The sequence below is a fragment of the Zea mays genome, chromosome 5, assembly GCF_902167145.1.
Source record: "Zea mays cultivar B73 chromosome 5, Zm-B73-REFERENCE-NAM-5.0, whole genome shotgun sequence".
In the NCBI taxonomy this organism is placed as follows: domain Eukaryota; kingdom Viridiplantae; phylum Streptophyta; class Magnoliopsida; order Poales; family Poaceae; genus Zea; species Zea mays.
In genome coordinates this window covers 225765589-225789890 of record NC_050100.1, presented here as the reverse complement: position 1 = coordinate 225789890, position 24302 = coordinate 225765589, and the positions used below count along the sequence as shown (strand labels likewise).

The following is a 24302-nucleotide window of genomic DNA, read 5'->3' as shown; positions in this document are numbered from 1 at the left end:
AATCTTAGTATCTTAGTTGTTTTGAAGATACTTCTCCCAGCAGATTTGAATTCGTGGAGCTTGAATTTGTTTCATATGCAAACCCATATGCAGACCTAGTTGTTCTCCCAAATATCTACAACACATTGACTGTCATAACTTTCGTTTGCAATTCTTTGTCTCCACATTAGCCTAAATAAATGACAGCATGCTGTTTATTTTTGGGGTCAACAATCAAATATGCCTTTAGGAAACACATTCATGTTCCTTAGATCTTGAGCTTTGCAAAAAGTGGTGATGTAGGACTAAATTGTGACCTACCTACACACTTTTAGTACTATCTTTTGACTTCTGTTTATTTGATGCTTTATAAAGTGTCCCACCCTTTGCTCAACCATAGATGATGAAAAGGTTCTAATTACCTTTGCCAGTTAAAAGACATGCTTAACTATCTGACAGAATGAGCATTCTGCTATTATTGTTTTTTTTAAAATGATACATATGTTGAACTTAATATATTAGATTCATTTTTCTGTGATTGTCTTCGTATATGTTGGTTACTCGAGTGCCTTAGTTTCTTTGACTTTACCCATAAATAATAATAAAAAAGCTATAGGAGTGCTCACCGATCGAGTACCTGCTGCCACACATACAATCTGGCACGTTAGCAGAGATGAATTCCTTTCCTTGCAATATACAACCTGGCATAATAACCAGTACAAGTATAATGCCACGTGGGGCATGGTTGAATTGTATGTAGGTCAGCACTACCAGGCTCACGCTGCTCGGCTACTCACTCCTTGTTCCGTGCAGCCCGGTCTTTCTTGTGTCCGCCTAGGATACGAGAAATCTGCAGACCTCTACTGAAGGCCTGGTTGAACAGCATCCTTGTCTGGAACTCCGAAACAAACGGGAACCAAGCGAGGAATGCGATCGGGGTGAACAACAGCAAGCCCATGATGATCTCATAGCCTCGGGCAAGCGCCTTGACCGATCCCCATAGCCCCATATGTGAAATAGCTGACCTCATAGTTTGTGCTATCTGAAACCAACAACAACACGTCATCCAGATCCAGTTGGCATTAACGCAAGGATGCAAAGCAACCATCTACTTAAAACTTACCAGAAGCAAACCCCATCCAGTTGGCATGAACGCAAGGATGCAAACAAAGATGTCCTGAACTGTCATGTGTGGGATTGCTATCAAGATTATGATAATAGAGATAAACGTTATGAATATCAGCCCCTTGATCAGCCGGAACACAAGCTGGAACTCTGCACTGAATTTCCTCCTGCCAACTGATACAGTCTGCAAACGTCAGAGCACATAGCCAACAGTCAGCAGCATTTTCAAGTGGTTATGCATGTATTTTACATGTACAACTCTATCAAAATTAGACAGACCGGAGCGATAAGCAACTTACCTTCATCACGAGCAAAATGACAAAGATTATGACCCACGAGATGCAATAAACCTGGAAAGAACATCAATAAATGTTCTTATGAGTACATCATGTACATGCATAAATCAGAATGATATCTCGCAATACTAAACGACATGTGTATTACCAGAACGCTCTTCGTGTGAGTGGTGATGTTCAAATGATAAACAAGACCATACTGGTAAATAAAGAAGCGCAACGAAAGCACTATTTCAAGAACAGTGCCACGCTTTCCAGAATGCCTAAGAGGCTCCTGCTCTTTTTCCCACCATGACTCCCAACTTTTCTCTGGCGGCACCCCAATACCTCCACGGTTACTGATCCACTTATTCCAGTCAGTCCAGTCATCCACAATTTTCTGCCACTCGAACCCAGAAGGATTAAACAGGAATGGGGCAAAGAGCCAGGTGACAACCATAAACCACATGGAAAATGTGATGAAAATGTACGCAATAGCTCCTCGGTATGACTGCCCAAATATTTCATACACAATAAGCAAAATCATCAGTTCAATGCCCTTCACAAAATGGCTTCGCGAATACAATCGATAATTCTCAGCAAACTTGGCATGGAACACCACAAATCCACGCCCTGTAGCTCTATATTCAGCTCCTCCATGTAGCAGTGTGGTTCCGTAGTAGTGAGTTTTGGTCCCAAGAGAGAATGTGAAGAACACAGATGCTAACTGGAGCTGCATAAGTACAAAGTCACTCAATGCAGTTCTGAATCCTCTCTCTAGACCAATTTCCATCATCATAGGCAGCGCCATCAAGAACCCAAGCTGCACAAAAGACTGTGAAGCTAGAGCAACCTGGAGAGGCTCGTTGTGTATAAACCTCTTTCCAGTGGCTAATGCTTCATCAAGGCCACTTAGGACAAGATACAGGCGCCCGTAGAGGAATACATAAACGGTCCAAACTGTTATCTGAGAAAGGGCAGAAAAAGTTACAAAGGTCACATTAAAGCAACAGTTCTGAAAGTTGCGAAGTCAAGGGACACGTTTATACCATTGTGCTGAAGTAAAAACCAATAGTAGTATAGTAGCAGGACAACATTCTGAAAAAGTCAAAACGATGTCCAAGACGGTACACGTCACGGCTCAGCGTCTGTTCACCATTACCATTTGCTATTTTTGCTTCAAATAGTGAGATCTGGTTGAGACCAACATCTCTGCCCTTGCCAACTTGCATGTATTCATGATGTGTAACATTTCCTTCACGCAGTGTTGAATTAAATCCTGTCATGAAGTAACAATTATATTAGCAAAATAATTTCCATTGAAATTGAGCAATAATGGGAAGCAGGGGAAACAATGACATACCAGCAAATATGTCTTCACTAAGATTGATAATCTTAGAAGCTTTGCTTACACCTCCACGTGTGAGGTGGAAAAGTCGATCAAAGATATCAGGATGCCCATAATGAAATCGAACTCTGGATACGAAGATGTTTGTGGGGATAAACACACACAAAAAAAAAATCAATTAATGAGTTATAGTACTCACAGAGCAAAAAACAAGCTAAGCATGCTAACTTGACTGAATACATATAATATTAATATGGAAATTCCGGTAACTGTTAGTTCATCGCAAATAAAAAATCTTGATAAGAAACTCCAACATATAATTATCACAAAGAAGCTTGCTAAAAAACCAAGTGAAGTAAACCCACAAAACATGAAATGCTATGGATAATGATGTGATATAGAATGTCCATAATAAGATAAATCACCTTCCCGCGTATTCGAGAAAAAAAAGATAAATCACCTCAAAGGATTGGCAAGTACACGTTGTCCAATGGTCACAAAACTTGTTTCTTGGTTTGACATGAACCATGCAAGAGAAGACACGCTGTAGAAGGATTAAGAGATTATACATTGATTGTCCAACTAAATGGCACTAATAAACTCAGAAATTAAACATAAATTAAGGTGTACCTTCCGGTGAAGATGTGTTCTCTTACACCAAGTATTGATGGATATCTCACACCATCATGTTTCTTCAGAAACTCTTGCAACAAATTCCTCATTTTCAAAGTCTCCTCCATATAATGTTCCTGTTATGATAAAATAGTATAGTAAAAAGCTGTCAGATAATCTGTCATGGAACAAAATGAACCAAATGATGCATACCTGATTCATGTCGATGGTTTGGAGACCTTCACCTCGTGTGAAAATTATGGCATGGTTCTGGTTCTCTGGTTTTCCTTCACCTAGCATTGCATTTCCTGGAAGCTTTATCCTATATATATCCTATGCAGCAAAAGATGAAAGATCATAGGCAAACAGGTTTATACATTCATTCCAATAGGTACTGTTTGAATATTCTAGATTTCTTGTACAGTTCTAGTGAAATATCATAGATCAATTCAATTATTGTTCCCTTTACACCATCTTGCCAGCATACCTCATAAGTGTTAAACAAATCTAGAATACATATAGTGACAATTTATAGTGCATGCATAACCACGAAATTTAGCTCTAGGTTATAAAGTAAAACCTTTTAAATTTAGCTCTAGGTTATAAAGTAAAACTTTTTTTCGCATGGATTAATTTTTGGAACAAGCAATATCCACAACTGTTAGATTGTTAGTGTATAATTGTTGGCAGGCCTGTTAGGGCTACCAGCCTATATATGTAGCCCTATCTCCAACCGATAGTGTATGGAACTATTTTCTTCTATTCTGGTACCATGAGACAGGTTCTTCTACCCTAGCCCTTGCAGCAGCCACCGTCACCATGGCCAGCGTGCCTCTCTTCTCTCCCTCTGGCTGGTGCACGGCTCCCACTTGGGCGTCCTTCGCGGCTGTCGTGATCCCGTCCTCACTGCTGTTGCTGGTCTTCCGCAGCTGCCACCACCTACCGCCGCACCGCCACAGCTCTGACAGCTGTTGTGCACCTGGTCGCCGCAGACACAGGGTTGGGTGTTGTATTAATAGACTGAGTTAGTTGGGTCTGGCCCATTACACAGGGGTGAGAGGGTAATTACATGGGGTAAACCTCAAACCCTAAGGGCTAGTTTGAAAGCCAAAAAACCGGAGGGGATTGGAGGGGCTATAATCCCCTTATTCAAATTTGAATAAGAAGGGGATTCTAGCCACTCCAATCCTGCCCTAAACGGGTATTCTACCACCCAGTCTCAACTCTATCTAGTACAAATGTTGAGACTGGATCGAAAGTTTGAAAATATACTCGACGGTAACCCCTTGGTGAGGATGTCGGCGAATTGCAGTGTCGTGGGGACGCTGAGAACCCAAACGTCACCGGCAGCGACACGCTCGCGAACGAAGTGTAGGTCGAACTCCACGTGCTTCGTGCGCTGATGCTGCACGGGATTGGTGGAGAGGTAGACCGCGTTGACGTTGTCGCAGTAGAGGAGGGTGGCGCGCTTAAGGCGGCTGTGGAGCTCGTGGAGGAGCTGGCGCATCCAAGAGGCCTCTTGGCAGCCTGGGAGACGAGGTTGGCGCCCAGAAACATGGCATAACCGGAAGTGGACCAGCGCGTGTCGGGGTAGCCAGCCCAGTTAGCGTCGGTGTAGACCACGAGCTCCGACGTCGGGGATGGTCGGAGTAGGAGTCCGTAGTCAAGGGAGCCACGGAGGTAGCACAGGATCCACTTGAGAGCGGTGAGATGAGGCTCCCACGGGGTCTGCATATGCAAGCACACCTGCTAGACGGCGTAGGCGATATATGGCTTGGAGAAGGTGAGGTACTGGAGCGCGCTGGTCAGGCTCCGGTAGGACGTCGCGTCGGCAACCAGGGGCCCATTGTCCTCAGAGAGCTTCGCCTGAGTGTCGACAGACGTGGAGCAGGGCTTGCAGTCGGCACATGCCAGCCCGCTCCAGGATATCGATGGCGTACTGGCGCTGTTGGAGGAAGAGACCCTGGGGCCGACGCTCGGCGGTGATGCCGAGGAAGTGGTGGAGGGGGGCCTAGGTCCTTCATAGCGAACTCCTGCTGAAGGGCAGTTCGTGCGCTGTAGGAGGTCGACGATGGATGTCGTGAGCACAATGTCATCGACGTAGATCAGGAGGTAGACGGTGTCATCGCCGCGCCAGTAAATGAAAAGGGACGTGTCCGACTTGGCCTCGACGAAGCCGATGGAGACCAAGTAGGAGGCAAAGCGACTGTACCATGCCCGTGGCGCCTGCTTGAGGCCATATATGGAGCGGTTCATCCGACATACCAGATCCAGGCGAGTGGCGTTGTCGAAGCCAGTGGGCTGGCTGCAGTAGACAGTCTCCGTCAGAGTGTCATGGAGGAAGGCATTTTTGACATCGAGCTGATGGATCGGCGAGAGGGCAAGGAGAGGACAACACGCGGGGTCGACACGCGTGGCATAGGCGGGGTCGACACGAGAAGAGGCGCGAGCGGAGAGGTCGAGGCCGAGTGTGGCGTAGGTACAGGTGCGAGCGAAGGCATTGAGGCCGCACGTGGCGCGGATAGAGGCACGAGCAACAGCGCAAGGCGGGTCGCCTGGGGTGGAGGGAACCGGTCCAGAGATCACAATGAACCAGATCAAAACCCTGCTCAGTCCTAGATGTAGTGAATGGGAGACGAGTATGTCGGCCTAGGTGACAAGCACGACAGAGACCCTCAAAATGTTCCCTACATGAAAGATCTAAACTATTGGTGAGCTTGGTCATGACGTCGGGTCCTAGATGGCCGAGACGACGATGCCAAGTGGTGGAGGACATGGTGGAGACCAAGACGGAAGGTGGAGACGCGCCGGTGGAGGAAGGCCGGAACGTGTAGAGGGGCCCTAAGCTGGCACAAAGGGCGAGAGGGGTCCTGGTGGCCAGATCCTTCACAGAAAAACCAGAGAGGTCAAACTCAAAAGAACGAGTTGTCGGTGGCGAACCGACGAACATAAAGAAGATTGAGTGATGTGAGGGGCTATGAGAACGTCGTTGAGATAGAACGACTCAAGGAGAACCGAGGCACCTACAGAGGTGACTGGGAGAGTGGAACCGTTTCCAAAGACGATCGAGGATGGATCGGAGGCGTGAATGGGACCGAGAGAGCATGCCTGCAGTGGGAATGGTGTTGTAGGAAGCACTGGAGTCGACCACCCAGTCGGAGGGGTGGGGTCATCGCCATGGTACTGAAGGCGGCAACGAGGGAGGTGGGGTCCCATCCTCCAACCAACAGGAACAAGGGCGTCGAGATGGTGGGTCCCCGAAGGCGGGAGCTGGGGCGGTGCCGGAGTCGTCGGTGGCTCTCCGTAGGGAGGCGCTGTCAGGAGGTCCGGCGCCGGAGGACAGGAGACACTCAAGGACTGACCCGACCACATGGAGATGGTACCAGTTCAGGGGTTGTAGAATGACTGCCACCTCGGCCAAAGGGACCACCTCGGGTGCAGCCACCACCCCCGCGGCCGCCCTTGCGAGGCGATGACCTCCGTCGGCGGTGGAAGTCGAACGAGGAGCCGCAGGTGGAGGGCGGGCAGGAGCCCCGGTCGACAGAGGGTGCCGGGCCTACCCCCCCCCCCCCCCCCCCCCGAAGGCGCTTAACCATTGAGAGGAGCGCTTGATAATAGCCTTGAGGTGGTTGTAGCGAGGCTGAGGCCACGCAGAAGGTTCAACACCAAGGTACGGTCGGCAACCTGCTCACCAAGGTCGTGAAGAGAGTCTGCCATGCCCTTCATCTGGCGGCAGTACTCCCCCACGGAGAGACCCCCTGAGAACTGGTGAAACTGGGCGTCGAGGTGGAATGCCCGAGTCGCCCGGTTCCTGAGGAACTGTTCCTCGAGAGCGAGCCACACCTATCGAGCAGTGTCCGCCTGGTTGCGGATGATGTCTTGTAGCTCAACGGTGATGGGGCCGTGGAGCCACAAGAGGACCACACTGTCCATGAGGCACCATGCTAGAGACGGCGGGGCGACGAGGTCGTCGAGGGCGTTGTCGACGAGAGCATACCGCCGAAGCGTGAGAAGGACCTGACCACGCCAACAAGGGTAGTGGGTGGATGCTGGGTCCAACACAATGGACACGAGGGACCGTATGTTGTGCATCCCGTCGGCCTGAGCGTGGAGAGCGGCGATGTGGTCAGCATCGAGTCCAGAGGTGGAGGATGACCGAGGATGAGGCGTTGTGTGGTGGCCATCTAGACGGTCAGGGCAGCGCCCATGGCACACTCTTGCTCTAGGGCGAGGGGCACAGCGCGCTCGTGCTTCTGCGAGGCAGCCACGGCGGCCTGGATGGTGGCGATGGTGGTGACCAGCGCGGAGTCGATGGAGGGCGCCGGGGGAGCCTAGGTGGCGTCGGCGACGAGCGGGCGCGTGGTGGGGAAGCCAGGGGTGGGTGCCGGCGAGATAGGGCCCGCTCCCCCGGCGGTGGCAGAAGCACCCCTGCACGTCGGGTAACCCGAGAGACCGAGCCCGACAGCACGCGCGCTGGCTACGACGGCTGCTGTGGTGGCAGTTGCGCTGGGCGCGTGGGGGCCATGCACAGGGGCGCTGGCCGCGGCGGAGGCGTTGGCCGTGGGGGCGACGTGGTCCAGCTCCTTGCGGGCTGTAGCAGCGGCGCGAGTCGCGACGACGGTACTGGCCATGGGGGCAGCGAGGTGGTGGGTGCGCTCCCGGGCCGTGACGGCATCGGCTTCGAGAAGGGAGGCGCCGAGCGTGAGTGGGAATACCGCGGAGGGGACCTCCACGGCTGGGGCCACGCCTGCACTTGCGGCGGCGACGGTTGCGGTGGCCTGCACGACGGTGGCGGCGGAAGACGTCGGGAACATGGGAGGGGCGGCCGACTTGGGAAGGGTCTGGCAAAGGGGAGGAGAGGAGGCGACAACCGGCTGGAAGGTGCCGACGGCGGTGAACAGGAAGAGAAGGCCAGCAGCGTGCAGGGGAGAGCAGGTCGACGGCTAGGATGGAGGGAGGGAGGGAGAAATTGGAATTGTAACCTATTTCTATACCATGTGGGGATAGGGAGAAATTGGAATTGTAACCTAACTATATACCAGGGTTGGGTGTTGTATTAATAGACCCAGTTAGCTGGGCCAGACCCATTACACAGGGGTGAGAGGGTAATTAAACGGGGTAAACTCCAAACCCTAAGTGATTGTTTGGGTACTCTGGTATTCATCCCAATACACATGGGTTGAGGGGGATTGTAGTGTAAATTAAACTTTTTTACACGTATTGGGATAAATACTAGAGTATCCAAACATAGCCTAAACGAGTATTCTAACATGCAACACTCCCGCTCCGAACGTCGCTGGCCTGACTGCAGCCGCCACAGGCACTACCCTATAACCTGCCGCCACGGGCACAACTACTCTTCCACCACCCTAGCACCCTGCAGCAACTCTCCCACCTGCTCTCCACTCTAGCCCGATGGTGCCCTAGCCCCGCCCGACGCCGCTTTCTCCACGACAACATCGCTGCAACCAACTCCGCTTATTGTTGCTGCCATCACCACCACCAAGTCCACTGTTTTTTTCTCGAATACGCAGTAGAGCTGTGTATCATTATATTAAGAAGAAAATAAGGGGTGGGTGTTAAAAAACCTCATACAACTGTACACAAACACACACTCTTAGTCTAGATGCACTTATACAAGAAGAGGACTGGACCCAAGATCTTGCAGACTGAAGAAGCAAATCACCGATTGGTATGCTGGGGTAAAAGGATATTAGATAATCCAGGGGCCCCAGCCCTACACCAAAGGTGAGACTCATCCCTGACCCAATTGATGACCTTGCTAGAGCTAGGTTGTTCTCCGTTGAAGACACAACCATTGCGATGAATCCAAATGGCCCAAGCCCCTAAAATGATAAGGGAGTTCAGTCCCTTGCTAAGCTTCTTATCGGAGGGGCCATTAAGGGTCATACTGGCTTCCTCCCACCAGTCATCAAAGGAAGTAGAGTTATGACTGGGAGTAAGGTACTGCAAACCAACAACTTTCAGGACATTAAACCAAACTTCCCTTGAGAAAACACAGGATGTTAATAAATGGTTCATAGTTTCTTCCTCATGGTAACATAACATGCAACTTTGAGGGTGAGGCAGACCTTTTCTTGCTAGCTGATCAGCAGTCCAACATCGCCCATGTGCCACGAGCCACATAAAGAACTTACATTTTCCAGGAGCCCAACTTTTCCAAATCCTCTCCCGTGACCTAAAGGTTGTTGAACCTAAGAAGAAACCATCATATGCCGACTTGGCATAATATTTATGCTTATCCTCCTGTCCTGGGTGCAAAGTCCAATTTGTAGCAAGATCCTAGACTCTGATGAAATCAGTTAACACACTAACACTGATAGCCCCTCTTATGTTTTGCACCCATCTCCCTATAGTGAGGGCATCATGAACACTCTATTAGCTCTTGAGGAGACCAGCTTGACAAGATGAGGTGCCAAATGGTACAAACTCTTGCCATCTAACCATTTATCTACCCAAAACAGGGTATTCCTGCCATTGCCCACCACAGAAGAAACTGCTGCAAAAAAGAAGGCATGAACTGAAGGATGCACATGAATTTTAAAGGCTGCCCAAGGCCGGTCAGGATCAGTTTTTTGTAACCAGAGCCAACGCAATCTAAGGTCCCAACTCATATGCTATAGGTGGGAGATGCCCAAGCCTCCAAGCTCTTTTTGGTCTAGTAACCTTGTTCCAGGCCACCAAACAGTGCCCTCCCAAAGCCTCTTTTCTTCCTATGCAAAGGAAACTTCTCCTGATTTTGTCAATAGCCTTTAGAGCCCAGGAAGGAAGGTCCATGGCCATAACTAAATAGACCATCATTGAAGTGAGAACTGCCTAGACAAGAGTCAGCCTTCTACCTCTGGACAGCAGGTCAGTTGTAACACCTTGAATTTAGGGGTATAAAATTTCTTTTCTGATATCCACAAAATTCAGGTGTTACCCTCTCATTTCCTTGCTTTTCTTCTCTTTTTTCTAAATAATGGAGAATTATTTTGTTATATATTGATGTAAGCCTAGTGAAGTGAGCCCTAGAGGTGCTTTGGTTGTTGCATTCATGTCGTTGCATAGTGTTTCTAAGTGCAAAAGGTGTTTGAAACATGTTAATATACCTTATAGAAACTTTCGGTAAATTTTCATATTTTCTGAAATAATTTTTTATTTTCCGAAAACCAAAATATATTTATTTGAGGTACTTAATAACATTTTGAAAAGCACTAAATATGTTTTCTTTGAGTTCATTGGATGCCAAATCATGTCTAGGAATTTTATTATAATTTTTAGAACCTTCTAGATATTTTTCATGCATTAAATATGATTTCTGCTTTTTCTGGAATTATTTTATTCCTAAAAAATGACTTATTTCGAAAAATAAACTATCTTTAAACCCTAGCAATATATATATATGGTCGGAATCCTCTCGCCGAGCCCGTTCCAAATATCAGATCCATTTCGCAAGTCGAGATCCATAGCGCCGTCAGTTCCTCGCAGAAGTTCGGGCTGTTCTAACTCTGCGAGCAATTATTTTCAATCCGTGCATCGTCGGCGAAATCCGAGGATACCACTGTGTTCATCTCGTCGAGTGCTTCGTCTTGGTGCTTTCGGTTCATCAATCGGACCTCCGATTCATCGCCAATCGACGATTTTCTCCGGTGAGTTTTCTCCATTGCTACCCATGAAAGTTCTTTGTTTTCCTTCTCCGTATGCGTCCATCCATCTCGACAGCCCCTCTCCATGGTGCCCCCTCTTCGTCTTTGTTTTCCTTCTCTCTCTGTGCCCCCTCTCTCTTCCCCACTCCCCCCTCGCGCGACCTTCCCCATTGGTGTCAGACGACACGGCTCCCTCTGGTTCCCCACCCATGCGTGGCCGACCAGACGAGCCCTCCAAACGAGTGCGTGCCCGACGCTCGACCAGCAGTCCTGAGGTCGGCGCTCAACCCTCCCAGCGGCCCCATGCGCTCCACCCTTTCCCTGCCAGTGGCTGCCGGCCAGGGCAGTGCCCCTGCGCGCCAACCCTCGGCCCGCCTAGCCGCCCAGCCCCCTTGCGCGACCGGCTAGCCCCGCCTCATCCCCGCGGCCGGCGAGCCTACCCCCGGCCGGAGTAGTGACCCCAGCACCACGACGGTTTCAGCCATGTCCTCCCCTGTGTGCGTGTACGTGAGGAGGAAGACAACAGCCACATTTGATCCCACTAGAGGTAATTTTCTGCGTTCGTGTCCCATGTGGCCTTTTGTGTGGCCACACTGGAAAAAAGAGGACTGAATCATCCTCCTAGATGCCCTCTTTGTGACCAAGAGCCTGAAACCATCAACCATCTTTTGGTTTCTTGTAGCTTTTCCAGATTATATTGGTACATCACTCTTCGGAAATTTGGGCTCCACATTCTTGCCCCTCTCCAGGATGACACAAACTTCCTGCAGTGGTGGAAACGTATTGCTGATATTGTGTCAGAGATGACCAAGAAGGGGGTAAATTCACTTTTGATTCTGGGAGCCTGGATGATCTGGAAGTTCAGAAACATAGTGGTGTTTGACGCCCCCTCCCCAATATCACTACAATCTTAGAGGCCACTGCTGAGGAAAGGGAGAAATGGATGGTTGCAGGAGCTAAGGGTCTTTCCTTTTTAGCTGCTCCTAGTACCGATGTCTGAGATAAGTTGTATCTTTTAGTTGTGTATGGATTATTTACTTTATGCTTGTTTCTCCCTTAACCCTGTTGTGGCCTCTACCCCCTCCTCGTCGTCGTTTTTCCAAGGGGTTGGTTCTGCTTTGGAGGTCGCCGCCATAAGGAGGCCCTGTATTCGGGTACTTTCCGACCCTTTTTCTTCTTACTTAATAAAATGAGGCGCAGTTCTCCTGCGTTTTTCGAGAAAAAAGATCGCGCCACATCGGCTATAATCCGCGAAAGATTATTTATTCAATATATTTTATGCAGTAGATCCTATTCGACCCATTCTAGTTGTGTTCGGTTTGTAGTAATATCGTCTACATGTTAAAAATATTATTTTGTCATGTCGCAATCTTGATTAATTAGTTAGTTAATTGTTCATTCGATAGTTATTAAAAAACAGCTTTTCATTTAAAACTAACTTATAGTTATAATTTACATTTTTTAGAAATACAAGTTAATGTGATTAATGTTAACTCAAATGTTTTTGAATTAATACTTGTTTAGTATAGACACGACATCTATTTAGTATTTCTCGCCTGTCGCATACGCTATTTCACACATGGTCGCGTGCTAATTCGCGCGTCGTTCGCACTGGTCGTGCACGCCGCCGCCTGCGCGTTGTTCGCACACGTCGTCATGTTGTCTGTACGTTGTTCCACTTGATGCGCTCGCCATCGTGGCGTTGTCCGCTCGTCATTCGTGTGTTGTCACGCGCTGCCCGCGCGTATCGCACGCTATCCGCACGCATTATTAAGTCATTTCGCTTCATCACGCATGATAATTAATTAAGTAATATTACTGGTTTAACATGAACACGATAATCCATTTCTCGTGTGCCGCGTCTTCTATAAAATTAATTATTTTGACGATACAAATTCCGTGTAAAAATATAACTTGCCAAGTTTAAAATATGTTTTCTATTCAGAATATAAATTGGATTAAAGCTAAATGAGATCTCCCACAGATGACTTGTATTAATTAAAATCAAATTAGAAAAGAATATAGTTTTAAGTATCCAATTACACGGATTTTTCGAAAGTAATATCTTTCTGTAGCTTTGATTTCAGCGTTTCTTTTTCCTCGCGTGACCGTATTTTTTTTCTCGAAAGCGCAGGAGAACTGCGCAATATTATATTAAAGAAGAAGGACAGTTACAGAAAAAACAACTGAGACGCCTATGGCGGCCAGTAACAGGCATACAGAAACCCATCCAAGACTAAAGAAGAAACTAACACAAAATACCACAATGCTAGCTAACTAGCAGCGATGCCCGGAATGGGGGCGGTGAGCAAAGACAACTTCTTTGCACCAGCCATCTCCCATAGGTGAACCTCCAACTCAACTCTTCTAATAGCATCAGCAATACTGGGGCTCTTATTGTCAAAAACACAGCCATTGTGTTGCTTCCATAAGGTCCAAACTCCCAGAATGACTAGAGAATTGAGGCCGTCCCTTGCAATTCCAGAGACTTTGGTACATAACGTTCTCCACCACTCAAGAAAAGCACTATCCTCAGATTGGGGGGCAAGAAACTGCAGGTTCACTTGAAGAAGCAATTTAAACCAGAATTCTCGAGCAAAGACACATCCGATCAACATATGGTCCAAGGTTTCTTGATCCTGGTCACATAGTGGACATCTCTCTGGATGGTCCATACCTCTTTTCTGCAGCCTGTCTGCTGTCCAAACCTTCCTGTGTGCGACCAACCACATAAAAAACTTGGTTTTTGGAGGAGCCCAAGTTTTCCATATTCTATGAAAAGGCTCAAACTCAGAAGATCCCAAAAAGAAACCCCTATATGCTTCCTTTGAGGAGAACTTTCCGTTTGCAGCTAAACGGAAGAAATGTTTGTCTTCAACTTGAGGTCTTAAAACAATTGAGTCAATTAAATCCCACAAAATGAGAAATTCATTGATAATTCCAACCGAAAGAGCTCCTTGAATGTCAGAAATCCAACTCTGATTAGAGATAGCATCCACCACTGTTCTCTTGCTAACCCGTCTCTTAGGAATGATCCCAAATAATCGAGGGACTAACTCTGCAATTCTGTGACCCGATAACCACCTATCAGTCCAGAAAAATGTTGTAGCCCCATTACCAAGCTCAGTTTGCATAGCCATGGAGAAGAAATCTTTTACCTTTTTAGGGACCTGGATAGCAAGAGAGGCCCACGGGCGAGATGGCTCAGTTTTAGCCAGCCAAAGCCATCGCATTCTAAGAGACCATGCAAGTTCTTTCATGCTGGAAATGCCTAGACCACCCAATTCGTGAGGCCTACAAACAATTCCCCAAGCCACGTGACAGTGGCCACCTTTTACATCTCTTCGGCCTCGCCACAGAAAACCTCGACGAATCTTATCAATGGCTTTAAGGGCCCAAGCTGGAAGGTCAACAGCCATGACCAAGTAGATCACCATCCCTGTGAGGACATGTTGGACGTGCACCTTACGACCAGCTTTAGTCAATAACTCAGCCTTCCATCCAGAGAGTTACCTTGTTCGCGTGACCGGAGAAGCGAACTCTATCTCGTATTGCATGTTTTTATAATTGTTACCTTGTTTGGTGCAATGTAATTGTATATGTATATGTTTGTTTGCTTGTGCATGTTCATGTTCGCTACGTATCGCGAATAGAATGTAATTTGTTCTCGAGCTTTGAGGAACCGACGATCAAGCTTTGGTGAACAAGAGATCAAACTCTTCGAGGTCTACAAGGTTGAAGAACTTGAGCATCTGTTTGGTGAAAGCAAGTGTCGTATGACCTATTTGTGTCCTATTCACATGAGATTTTTTTGACCTGGTTCACCATTAAGCATAACTTGAGTCGACTCAGAAGCAAGGAGATTGCACACAATATCACACTAAACTTGCCCAAAACCCAATTGCCTCATTACTTCCAAAAGGAAAGACCACGAGACCGAGTCAAATGCTTTTGTGATGTCCACTTTAAGAAGGATTCTAGCAAGTTTTTTCTGGTGGAACAATTTAGTTGTTTGTTGAACAAGCATGAAGTTGTCTAGAATAGATCTTCCTTTAATAAAGACACTTTTTTTTGAACAAACGCAGGAGAGTTGCGTGTCATTATATTAAGAAGAAAAAAAGAACATAGGAGAGACAAGACTTGTCAACCCCTAAATACAAAGGCCCCTAGGTCGAGACCCCCCTGACATTAACACTACACACCACGCACACACATAGCAACAACCCGACCAAAAAACGACCACCGGCAGGAAAACTGCTAGGGTCCCCTAGGAAGCTGGCGCAGCAGGAAGCCCTGCAGAGCTGATGCACCAGCCAAACACCAAACGCTGCCCTCCTCAATCACAGCACTCTGAACTCGCTGGGTGCAGGGCACAACCCCCTCAAAAACACAAGCATTACGGTGCTTCAAAATCTCACAAGCGACCAAAATGATCAAGGAGTTAAGACCTTTTCTTAGACTCTTCTCCACTTTCTTGATACTTTGGCACCACCAATTTGAGAAACGAGTGCATCCATGCTGAGGAACAATGGCTAGGAGACCTAAATTGTGTAGTATGGACGTCCATATCTGCCGAGCGAACACGCAGGAGACAAGAATATGCTGGATGGTTTCCTCGGCCTGATCACACAGAGGGCAAACAACTGGATGGGGCAGACCTCTTTTTGCCGGTCGATCAGCTGTCCAAACCCTGTTTTTGATTGCCAACCATACAAAGAATTTGCATCTTAAGGGGGGCCAGGTCTTCCAGACACGTCGCCAAGGGCCAAAATGGATAGAGCCAACAAAGAGAGCATCATAGGCCGATTTGCTACAATAAGTACCATTAGCAGAGAGGCGCCAGATGTGTTGGTCTGCGATGTCAGGTTGCAGAACTACCCCATCAACCAAGTTCCATAGCTGTAGATACTCCACTAGGACCATTACAGACAATCCTCCCCGAATATCTGACACCCATAGACGATTTGTGAGCCCCTCGGCTACTGTTCTTCGCTTTAAATCCCTTCTAGAAATCACCTGGATAAGGGTTGGACAGTATTCAGCCACAGTTTTACCAAGGAGCCAACGATCAGACCAGAACTTCACAGATTCACCACTGCCTACCACTGAGGTAATAGCCACATCAACGAAGGCCTTTGCATTACGGTGCACTCGGATAGGGAGACCAGCCCATGGCCTTGACGCGTCAGTCTTCTGTAACCAAAGCCACCTGGCACGTAAGGCCCAACCAAACATCTCCAGGTTGAGAATACCCAGACCACCATACTTGAGAGGCCGCTGGACAGCTTCCCAGGACACGAGACAGTTACCTCCATTTGCATCACCTTGCCCCTTCCAAAGAAAGCCTCGTCTCCTCTTATCGATTGCCTTAAAAACCCATTTAGGGAGTTCTAATGCAAGCATAAGATAGATAGGGACAGAAGACAGCACTATCTTAACCATGACAAGACGACCAGCCCGGCTGAGAAGATTGGCTTTCCATCCTGGAAGTTTATCAGCAACTTTATCAACAAGCGACAAGAGATCAGAGTTAGCAAGCCTACGGATTGATAGAGGAATCCCCAAGTAAGTGCAGGGAAAATTTTTTGTAGCACATGGTAATAAGGCAGAAATGGTGGTCAGCTCATTCGCTCCACATTGAATGGGTGTAACAGAACTTTTGGAGATGTTCGTAAACTTTTGAATTCTAGACAGGGATGAGATGGATTTCTAGATTTGATCCTTGTTAGAAGGCAGCTTCATTCTAGACAGGAAAACTTTTGAAGTTGTTAGAAGGCAGGGATGAGATGGATTTCTAGATTTCATCCTCAGTAAAAGGACTGTCCAGCATTGAAAGGTCATGGGAGGGGATGTGGAGTTATTCCAGGTTAATTGAGCGCTCTCTGTCGGTTGATCAACCCAACAGATTGGAGTAGAAGTCATTGAGTAGCTCCTCCTTATTCTCGTGTCTTGTCAAAATGAGGCCATCGTTGGATAGCAGGTTACCAACAAAATTCTTGCCTTTGCGATATTTAGCATGCAGATGGAAGAAAGCAGTGTTAGCATCCCCTCGGCCAAGTCCACTGTTGACGTTGCTTTGGAGCGCGAGCGGGCTATTGCTCTTGCCTGAATACAAGAGTGTGCCGCCACTGATGCTCTTGCCTGCTAGCTTGCGGAGGCGAAGCATCAACTCAAGGGTGTCATCATCGTCGACCCCTTCGAGTACGATGATATCAATGTTCCCCGGGCACACGAGGCTCCTATCAACGCCAACCACCATGGTCCTCGACCTGGTCTCCTGTGCCTATGCCCACTGGCCTGACCTCATCCTCCTCACCCTACAATGCTATGCCATCAAAGGCCACGTCCTCACCGATGTTATATGCCTAACGGTCCCGTCATCACCTGGCAATGGATGGACAACATAGTCCTCTCCTGGATCCTCAGCATCATCACCATCAAACAAAGCTATTAAGGCGATAAGGTGATATAAGGCGACCGACCCCCTTTTTATCTTTTAGGCGGTAAAGAGTAAGGCGAAGCGATGCCTTAATTATATAGTAATGCAAACGATTAGATCAAATATCAATTATATAACACTAATTCAAAATTAATAAGCAAGGTAGCATAAGTCTAGTAAGCTCATTTTAGCCTAGTAGTAGGCAGCAATAGGAAAAAAATAAAAAAAACCCACAATCAATCAGCCCAATAGCCCAACTGTCCTAGCCTATCTGACCAACACCAGTTTTAGGTTAAAACATAAGTCTCCAGTTGCAACTGACAACATCTTTCTTCCCCTCCCTAGTCGTCGGCATCTCTTCTTCACCTCACATGCGCCGCCATCATCTCTTGTTTCCCCTTCCCCACATCCCTCCTCCACCGTCGTCGCATGCTGTCGATGCAACGCCATGCACATCACCGCCACAGCCTTCCGCCAAGGCGTCGCCCCAATGACGTCTTGATGACGCCCCGTCAACGCCCTACGGACGCCCTGCGCCGCGGCGGACGCCTTACGCTCCATGGCAAGGCGCGTTAGACGCTAAGGTTCCGGACACGCCTTAGCGCCTAGGCAACATTTCAAGGACGCCTTGATAAGCATGCCATCGAGATACAAGACATCATCCGCAAGCGCCGCGGCACTGCTCACCATACCTGGGTTGCCATTGAGGAGCAGTTCCTCGACAACGGTGAGGCCCACACCATTCATCTCGACATCGCCTTTCGTAACTTCGTCCAAGGGGACCTCTCCATTACTGAGTAATGTCGCCAGATGAAGGGCATGAAGAACTCCTTTCATGAGCTTGGCAAGGCCTTTTTAGATTAAACCCTCGAGGGTAATGGTGCAAGCAAGCACGAAGGCGGACCCCTAGGTGTTGTAATGGAAGTAGTGGGGTGTTGGGGCTGTCTACCAAGGCTAGAGCCTTAGAGGGTCGTGGTAGGTTCAGAGTGGACCTAGCCCCCCTTGGTAATCACCTCAAGGATGAGATTGTTGAGGATCGTGTGAAGGAGGGAAACGGCACAGACTGTGTGATCCAAGTCCATATGTGACTGTTGTTAGAGTGAACGCACTAACCAGTTCAACCCAAAAGCTTAAGTTGTTAGAAGGTAGGCAATCCACTTATATACTTCAACACCCCCACTCACGTGCAACCAAAGAGTAAGACACAAACATGGAAATAAAGGAGTGGAGGCATAAATAAAGCCTCTGCTAGGATTCGAACTCGATACCTCTGACTTTGATACCATGTTAGAGTGGACGCATTAAACAGTTCAACACAAAAGATTAAGATGTTAGGAGAGAGAAGGCAATACACTTATACATTTCAACGGTTCAGGCAGACAACTCACAACTGCTTTCTCTACACCCATATTCTCTAGATATATTTCATCTTCAAGTCATTTTTATTGCCTCCTTCCATGTCAAGCCCACCTAGCTCAGTTAGTAGAGCACAAAGCTCTTAACCTTCTGGTTGTGGGTTCAAGCCCCATAATGGGTGTATTACAGATCCACGAAATAAAAAAAACTAGCATGATTAATATGCTACAGACAAAAAAAGAAGATCCAATATATACATGTGCAGAAGTAAAAAAACTATAGTACAAACATAACAATATAATTTGATAAATCCAACACGACTAACAATGAATTAAAAACCATTTTGCAGTACCTGATCAAGTTTCTGGCCAGGATCATCAGGCTTCGTTACTGCTGCCTTCACCAATGCGGAGTAGTAAACCTTCTCTATTTTCTTATTTTTGTCTTTGCTAGGCTCTTCGACTTCATCGATGTACGCAACCCTAAGTGAAGGATAACTGCCAAAGATTTTCCTTTCAATCACTTTGAAGCTCAAGGCTTCGATACAAGTAACATAAAACAATGTGTTGCAATGGTTAAAGAAAAAACAAAGAACACAAAAAGGAACCTAAATCAATCTTCTAAAGGGAATAAAAATAGAAGGCATGGATCGATTACTAGAAGGGGTTGGGTGATAGATACATAGGCTGAATTAGATGGGCCAGGCCCATTACAATAGGGACGAGAGAGTAAATACATAGGGGAGGACCCAAAACTCTAACAGGTACTCTAACCCCCCCCCCAGTCACAACTCTAGCTTGTACAGATGTTGAGACTGGACCGAATGTCTAGGAATACACTCGATGGCAGCCCTTTGGTGAAGATGTCGGCAAACTGCAGTGTTGTGGGGACGCTGAGAACCCGAACGACGCCTGCTGCGACACGCTCCCGAACGAAGTGCAGGTCGATCTCCACATGCTTCGTGCACTGATGCTGCACAGGATTAGTGGAGAGGTACACGACGCTGATGTTGTCACAGTAGACTAGGGTGGCGCGCTGGAGGGGGTTGTAGAGCTCGTGGAGGAGCTGGCGCATCCAGGATGCCTCTGCCACGTCGTTGGCCACAACGCGATACTCGGCCTCTACACTGGAGCGGGAGACGACGACCTGCCGCTTGGTGGCCCAAGAGACGGGGTTGGCGCCCAGGACCACGACATAACCGGAGGTGGAACGGCGTGACTCCGTACGACGTGCCCACACCGACCCTGACCCCCCTTAGCTCCCGCCTACGGGGCCGTCTACCACGACACCATGGTCCCCGTTCGCTGGAGGCTGGGAACCTGCCGCCCTCGCCGCCGCATACAGCACCATGGCGTTGGCCCCACCATCATCTGACTGGGTCACCGACTCTGGTGCATCCTATCACACCACTCCCACCACAGGCATGCTATCTCGACTACGACCTCCTCCTCCGACCATCCTCGACGTCGAAACTTGTGGTCTACAACGACGCTGACTGGGTCGGCTGTCTCGACACACGTCGGTCCACCTCCGACTATGCCGTGTTCCTGGGAGCCAACCTCGTCTCTTAGGTCGCCAAGCGGCAGCCCGTCGTCTCCCGCTCCAGTGCAGAGGCCGAGTATCGCGTTGTGGCCAACGGCGTGGCAAAGGCATCCTGGATGCGCCAGCTCCTCCACGAGATCTACAGCCCCTCCAGCGCGCCACCCTAGTCTACCCTAAACCCACTCAACGGGTTCGGTGATAGATATATAGGCTGAATTAGATGGGCCAGGCCCATTACAATAGGAACGAGAGAATAAATACATAGGGGAGGACACAAAACCCTAAAAGGTACTGGCAGGTACTGTAACAATATTTAGAGAGCCCACAACACATTATTTAAGTGAGAACCTACAAGGATTCTTGCTATCCAACAACCACTCTAACCCGTAGCACCCTACATTTAAATCTGCCAGTGTGCTTTCTAATTGCTTCGGATGATTTTCCCCTCACGATGTGATCGCGCCGATCTCGCCGGTGATGCCGTACCTGCCGCCGAGGATCTCGGGGTGGATACCGGCTGGAGTCGTGGCCCCTCGGACCATAAATATCGGCCAATCATGACCCCCCCTCTTCTCGTCCGCTCGCCCCCGCATCCATTGAACAATACCGTAGCCACCGCCGCCCCGAGCTCAGGGTCGGGTCCGCCATCGTCGACCGGCAAGTTGACCGGCGCGCGAGCCTCGGTGCCAGGTCTGGGGTGATCATGACGTTGTCCCGGAGGTGATCGCGATCTTTCCTGCCTCAGGACTGGTGCCACCTCACCACAATTGCTCGCCGGCGTCTACTGGGAGCTTCCGATTCGCACCCCGTCGTGGACAGGGCGCTCCGTCGCGACACTCTCGATGAGACACCTCTTAGGTTAGAAGTTTCTTGCTCAGCGTGTAGCGTCGGTTAGGATAGCCGGGGAATCTCCGGGGCGCGTGGGGTCGTACTCCGGCGAGGACCGCCGCCAAACAGGGCCGCGCCGCCGCGGTTGACAGTAGGTAGGTAGGTAGAAGACGGGCGCTCGGCCGTTGATCTTCGTGACGACGGTTGAGATTAAATCCGGAGAGTTGGGGCCTGGGCCGTAGATCCATCATTGAACGGTCGTGATTAAATGGCGTGATACCACTTCGCGCGATCAATCTTGACCGTGGATCTCTGATCGGGTGACTGGGAGCTGAGTGTAGTTGCATCGAATCCTGACCATAGATCCTCCATCTGAGGGCGGTCGTCGTGTACCGGTTGGAGTTAACCAGGATCTAATATTATCCCTTAATTTCGGATCGAGTGGTCCAGGTCGGCTGATACCCCTTCGGTCGGGGCATTTTGCGTAAGAAACCCTAGGGATTTTAGGAATAAACCCGCAGTCCACACCCTGTGCAAATTAATTACACACCGACCCTGGATTCTTGTAAACCAGCCCCTGAACTTCCTGGTATTTATGCGCGCAGAACAGAAAGTTAATAAAATCAGAGGAATTAATGTAGAAAATGATTTTTAGTGTAAAAATAATTCCAGAATCTTGTTTAATTCCTAGAAAATTCATTTTAACTCCTTTTTAATCCATTCCAGTTGCAATAATTTTATTTTAATATTGTTTATCATTTAGTAACTCTGTTGTATCATGAAACCTAGATTAAAATTAATCACTTAGTTATTTTTGGAGAAAATCTCTTCAATGTCATCCAAACTTATACTAATCCCTTCAATGCCATCAGAATTTATAGCTTCCCTTTAATGCCATCAAATTTAAATTTTAATCCCTTAAATGTCATTGTCGTTAGTTTGAAGCTAACGCCGTTAGTTCTATTTAAAGCAAATATCTCTAATGCCATCAAAAATCTATATCAATCCGTTCAATGCTACTAGGAATTGGTTTAATCTATTTGGGTTTTTAAAATTACAGAATAAAAAAATATGGACCAATTCCACAATTTTCAAAAACTTTAGTACATATTTTTTTGTGAACACCAAAAATTACTCCGCGTTTCAAAATTTTTGGGTTCTAAAAAGTATTTAAATATTTTTTTAAAAAAATTCAGTACATATATTTTTATAGAACCTAGAAAACTATGTGTTTATTCGTTTATAACAATTTGATCAATTCGGGTTTTCAAATATTTTTTCAACATTATTAGGAAGCAAATATATTGAAGTAATTTTGGAGTTTCAAAAAGTATGGACAATTGGACAGAAGCTTTTAAAAATCGTGGAATTTTAAAATTTTGGTCCATTTTTTTATTCTGAAATTTTTAAAACCCAAATAGACCGAACCAATTTCTAGTGGCATTGAAGGGATCGGTATAGATTTTGATGGCATTGGAGGGATTTGCTTTAAATATAACTAACAGCGTTAGCTTCAAACTAACGGTTTATGTAGGGTCCTTGGGGGACTTGCTCAGCAACATCTCCTTTTTATAAGGTTTTTATTCCTCTCTAATATATAAGATGTGCAGTTCTCCTGTGCGTTCGATAAAAAAAGATTAAAATTTAAATTTGATGGCATTGAAGGGAAGCTATAAATTTTGATGGCATTGAAGGGATTGATATAAGTTTCGATGGCATTGAAGGAATTTTCTCTTATTTTTGTACCAAACACAAAGACTTCGGAAAAACATAACTTGTTATCCGTAACTCCGAAGTTAGTGATTCTCGAACCTATGATTTCGTTACGATGCGTAGATTATTATTATGCATTCTGTTCTCATGTTTGGTGTGATGTTATTTTTTTCCTATACCATGTTTGTTTGTATTGCTTCGAGTAGACGAGCAAGTGAACGAGGACCCCAGTACCAAACAGGTGGAAATTGCTGAGCAGGAGCTCGTTGAAGGCAAGTAGTGCCCTTGACCACTTTTATTTACCCAATAATGATCTCTATAATCATTTTGGCATGCATAGGCTTAATTTTGATGGGACCCAATAGGTCACCCTAGTTTGGTCATCTTTACACCTTGTTTACCCCTGAACTTTTGGGTAGTCTTGGCTATTTCTATATGTGGTTTTGGGTGTTGAGATAACTATTACACATGGTCATTCTTTATTATTGTTATTCTATTCTGTTCATGATAAGACTATTATGTTAATTGGAACATGGAGCTTAACTTGAGAAACATGTGCCACCACAAGGGTGGAATGAGACGCCCTTGGCTGACTAATTAGGAAAGCTAGTGGAAGTCTACCTTACCCGAAAGGGGCAAGGGCAGTAGGGGAGTTGTCGGTGTAGGGAAGTTCTCGGGTTGATTTTGCTGCGATGGCTTTTCAGACAGGGGATTCCTGCATTGCGCTCCCTAGAAACTGTAGCGGGTTTTCTAAAGCTAGTGTAACTTTGTAAAAGCCTCGTAGTGTTACCCTGCCTCGCTTCCTTGGTAGAGGTGTATGGGGCTCGTACAACCCGTGGCGGATGGGTAACATGACTTGTGGGTAAATGGTACAACCTCTGCATAGTGTAAAACTAGTATACTAGCCGTGCTCGCGGTCATGAGCAGCTCAGGACTCTCGCATGATTAATTTATGAAATTAAACTCAATTTGTCATTTGCATCGCATTGTTGTTTTCCATGCACTTCTATTCAAGGCTAAATCTTTGGGTATATCCCATTCTTTCAAGTCTCCTTTTATTGCTTCTTCCCATGTCAACTTTGGTCTTCCTCTTCTCATCACTACCGCACCTTAGGATCCCACTAGCATCGGTGCCTCTGGAGGTCTCGGTTAGACATGTCCAAACCATCTCAACCAATGTTGGACAAGTTTTTCTTCAGTTGATACTACTCCTATCCTATCATGTATATAATCATTCTAGACTCGATCCCTTTTATGGCAAAATCCAACGCAACATATGTATTTCCGCAACATATGGATTCTAGAGTCTCCCGTAACAACTCTAGTTTTATATATACTACCAAGGTTCAATGCAACATAATTCAATTCCACCCAGTTCTATTCCTTCTAGATGGTATCACGAGTTTTGGTTTAGATCCTAGGCAGTGGGCTCAAAC

At 47.2% G+C, this 24302-nt stretch overlaps 1 protein-coding gene across 1 annotated transcript in view; it reads right to left on the bottom strand.

Annotated features, from left to right (window-relative positions):
- Window positions 1-549: 549 nt before the first annotated feature.
- The window catches only part of LOC101202728 (uncharacterized), a 76308-nt gene continuing 52555 nt past the window's right edge, over window positions 550-24302 (bottom strand). Inside the window, exons 32-41 of the mRNA NM_001398272.1 lie at window positions 19136-19280; window positions 3553-3672; window positions 3358-3476; window positions 3188-3271; window positions 2743-2855; window positions 2429-2658; window positions 1549-2346; window positions 1404-1454; window positions 1103-1288; window positions 550-1021 (exon numbers count right to left, since the gene is read on the bottom strand). Coding sequence (NP_001385201.1) covers window positions 773-1021; window positions 1103-1288; window positions 1404-1454; window positions 1549-2346; window positions 2429-2658; window positions 2743-2855; window positions 3188-3271; window positions 3358-3476; window positions 3553-3672; window positions 19136-19280 — 2095 coding nt within the window. The 3' untranslated portion in view covers window positions 550-772. The remainder of the gene's footprint in view (window positions 1022-1102; window positions 1289-1403; window positions 1455-1548; window positions 2347-2428; window positions 2659-2742; window positions 2856-3187; window positions 3272-3357; window positions 3477-3552; window positions 3673-19135; window positions 19281-24302) is intronic.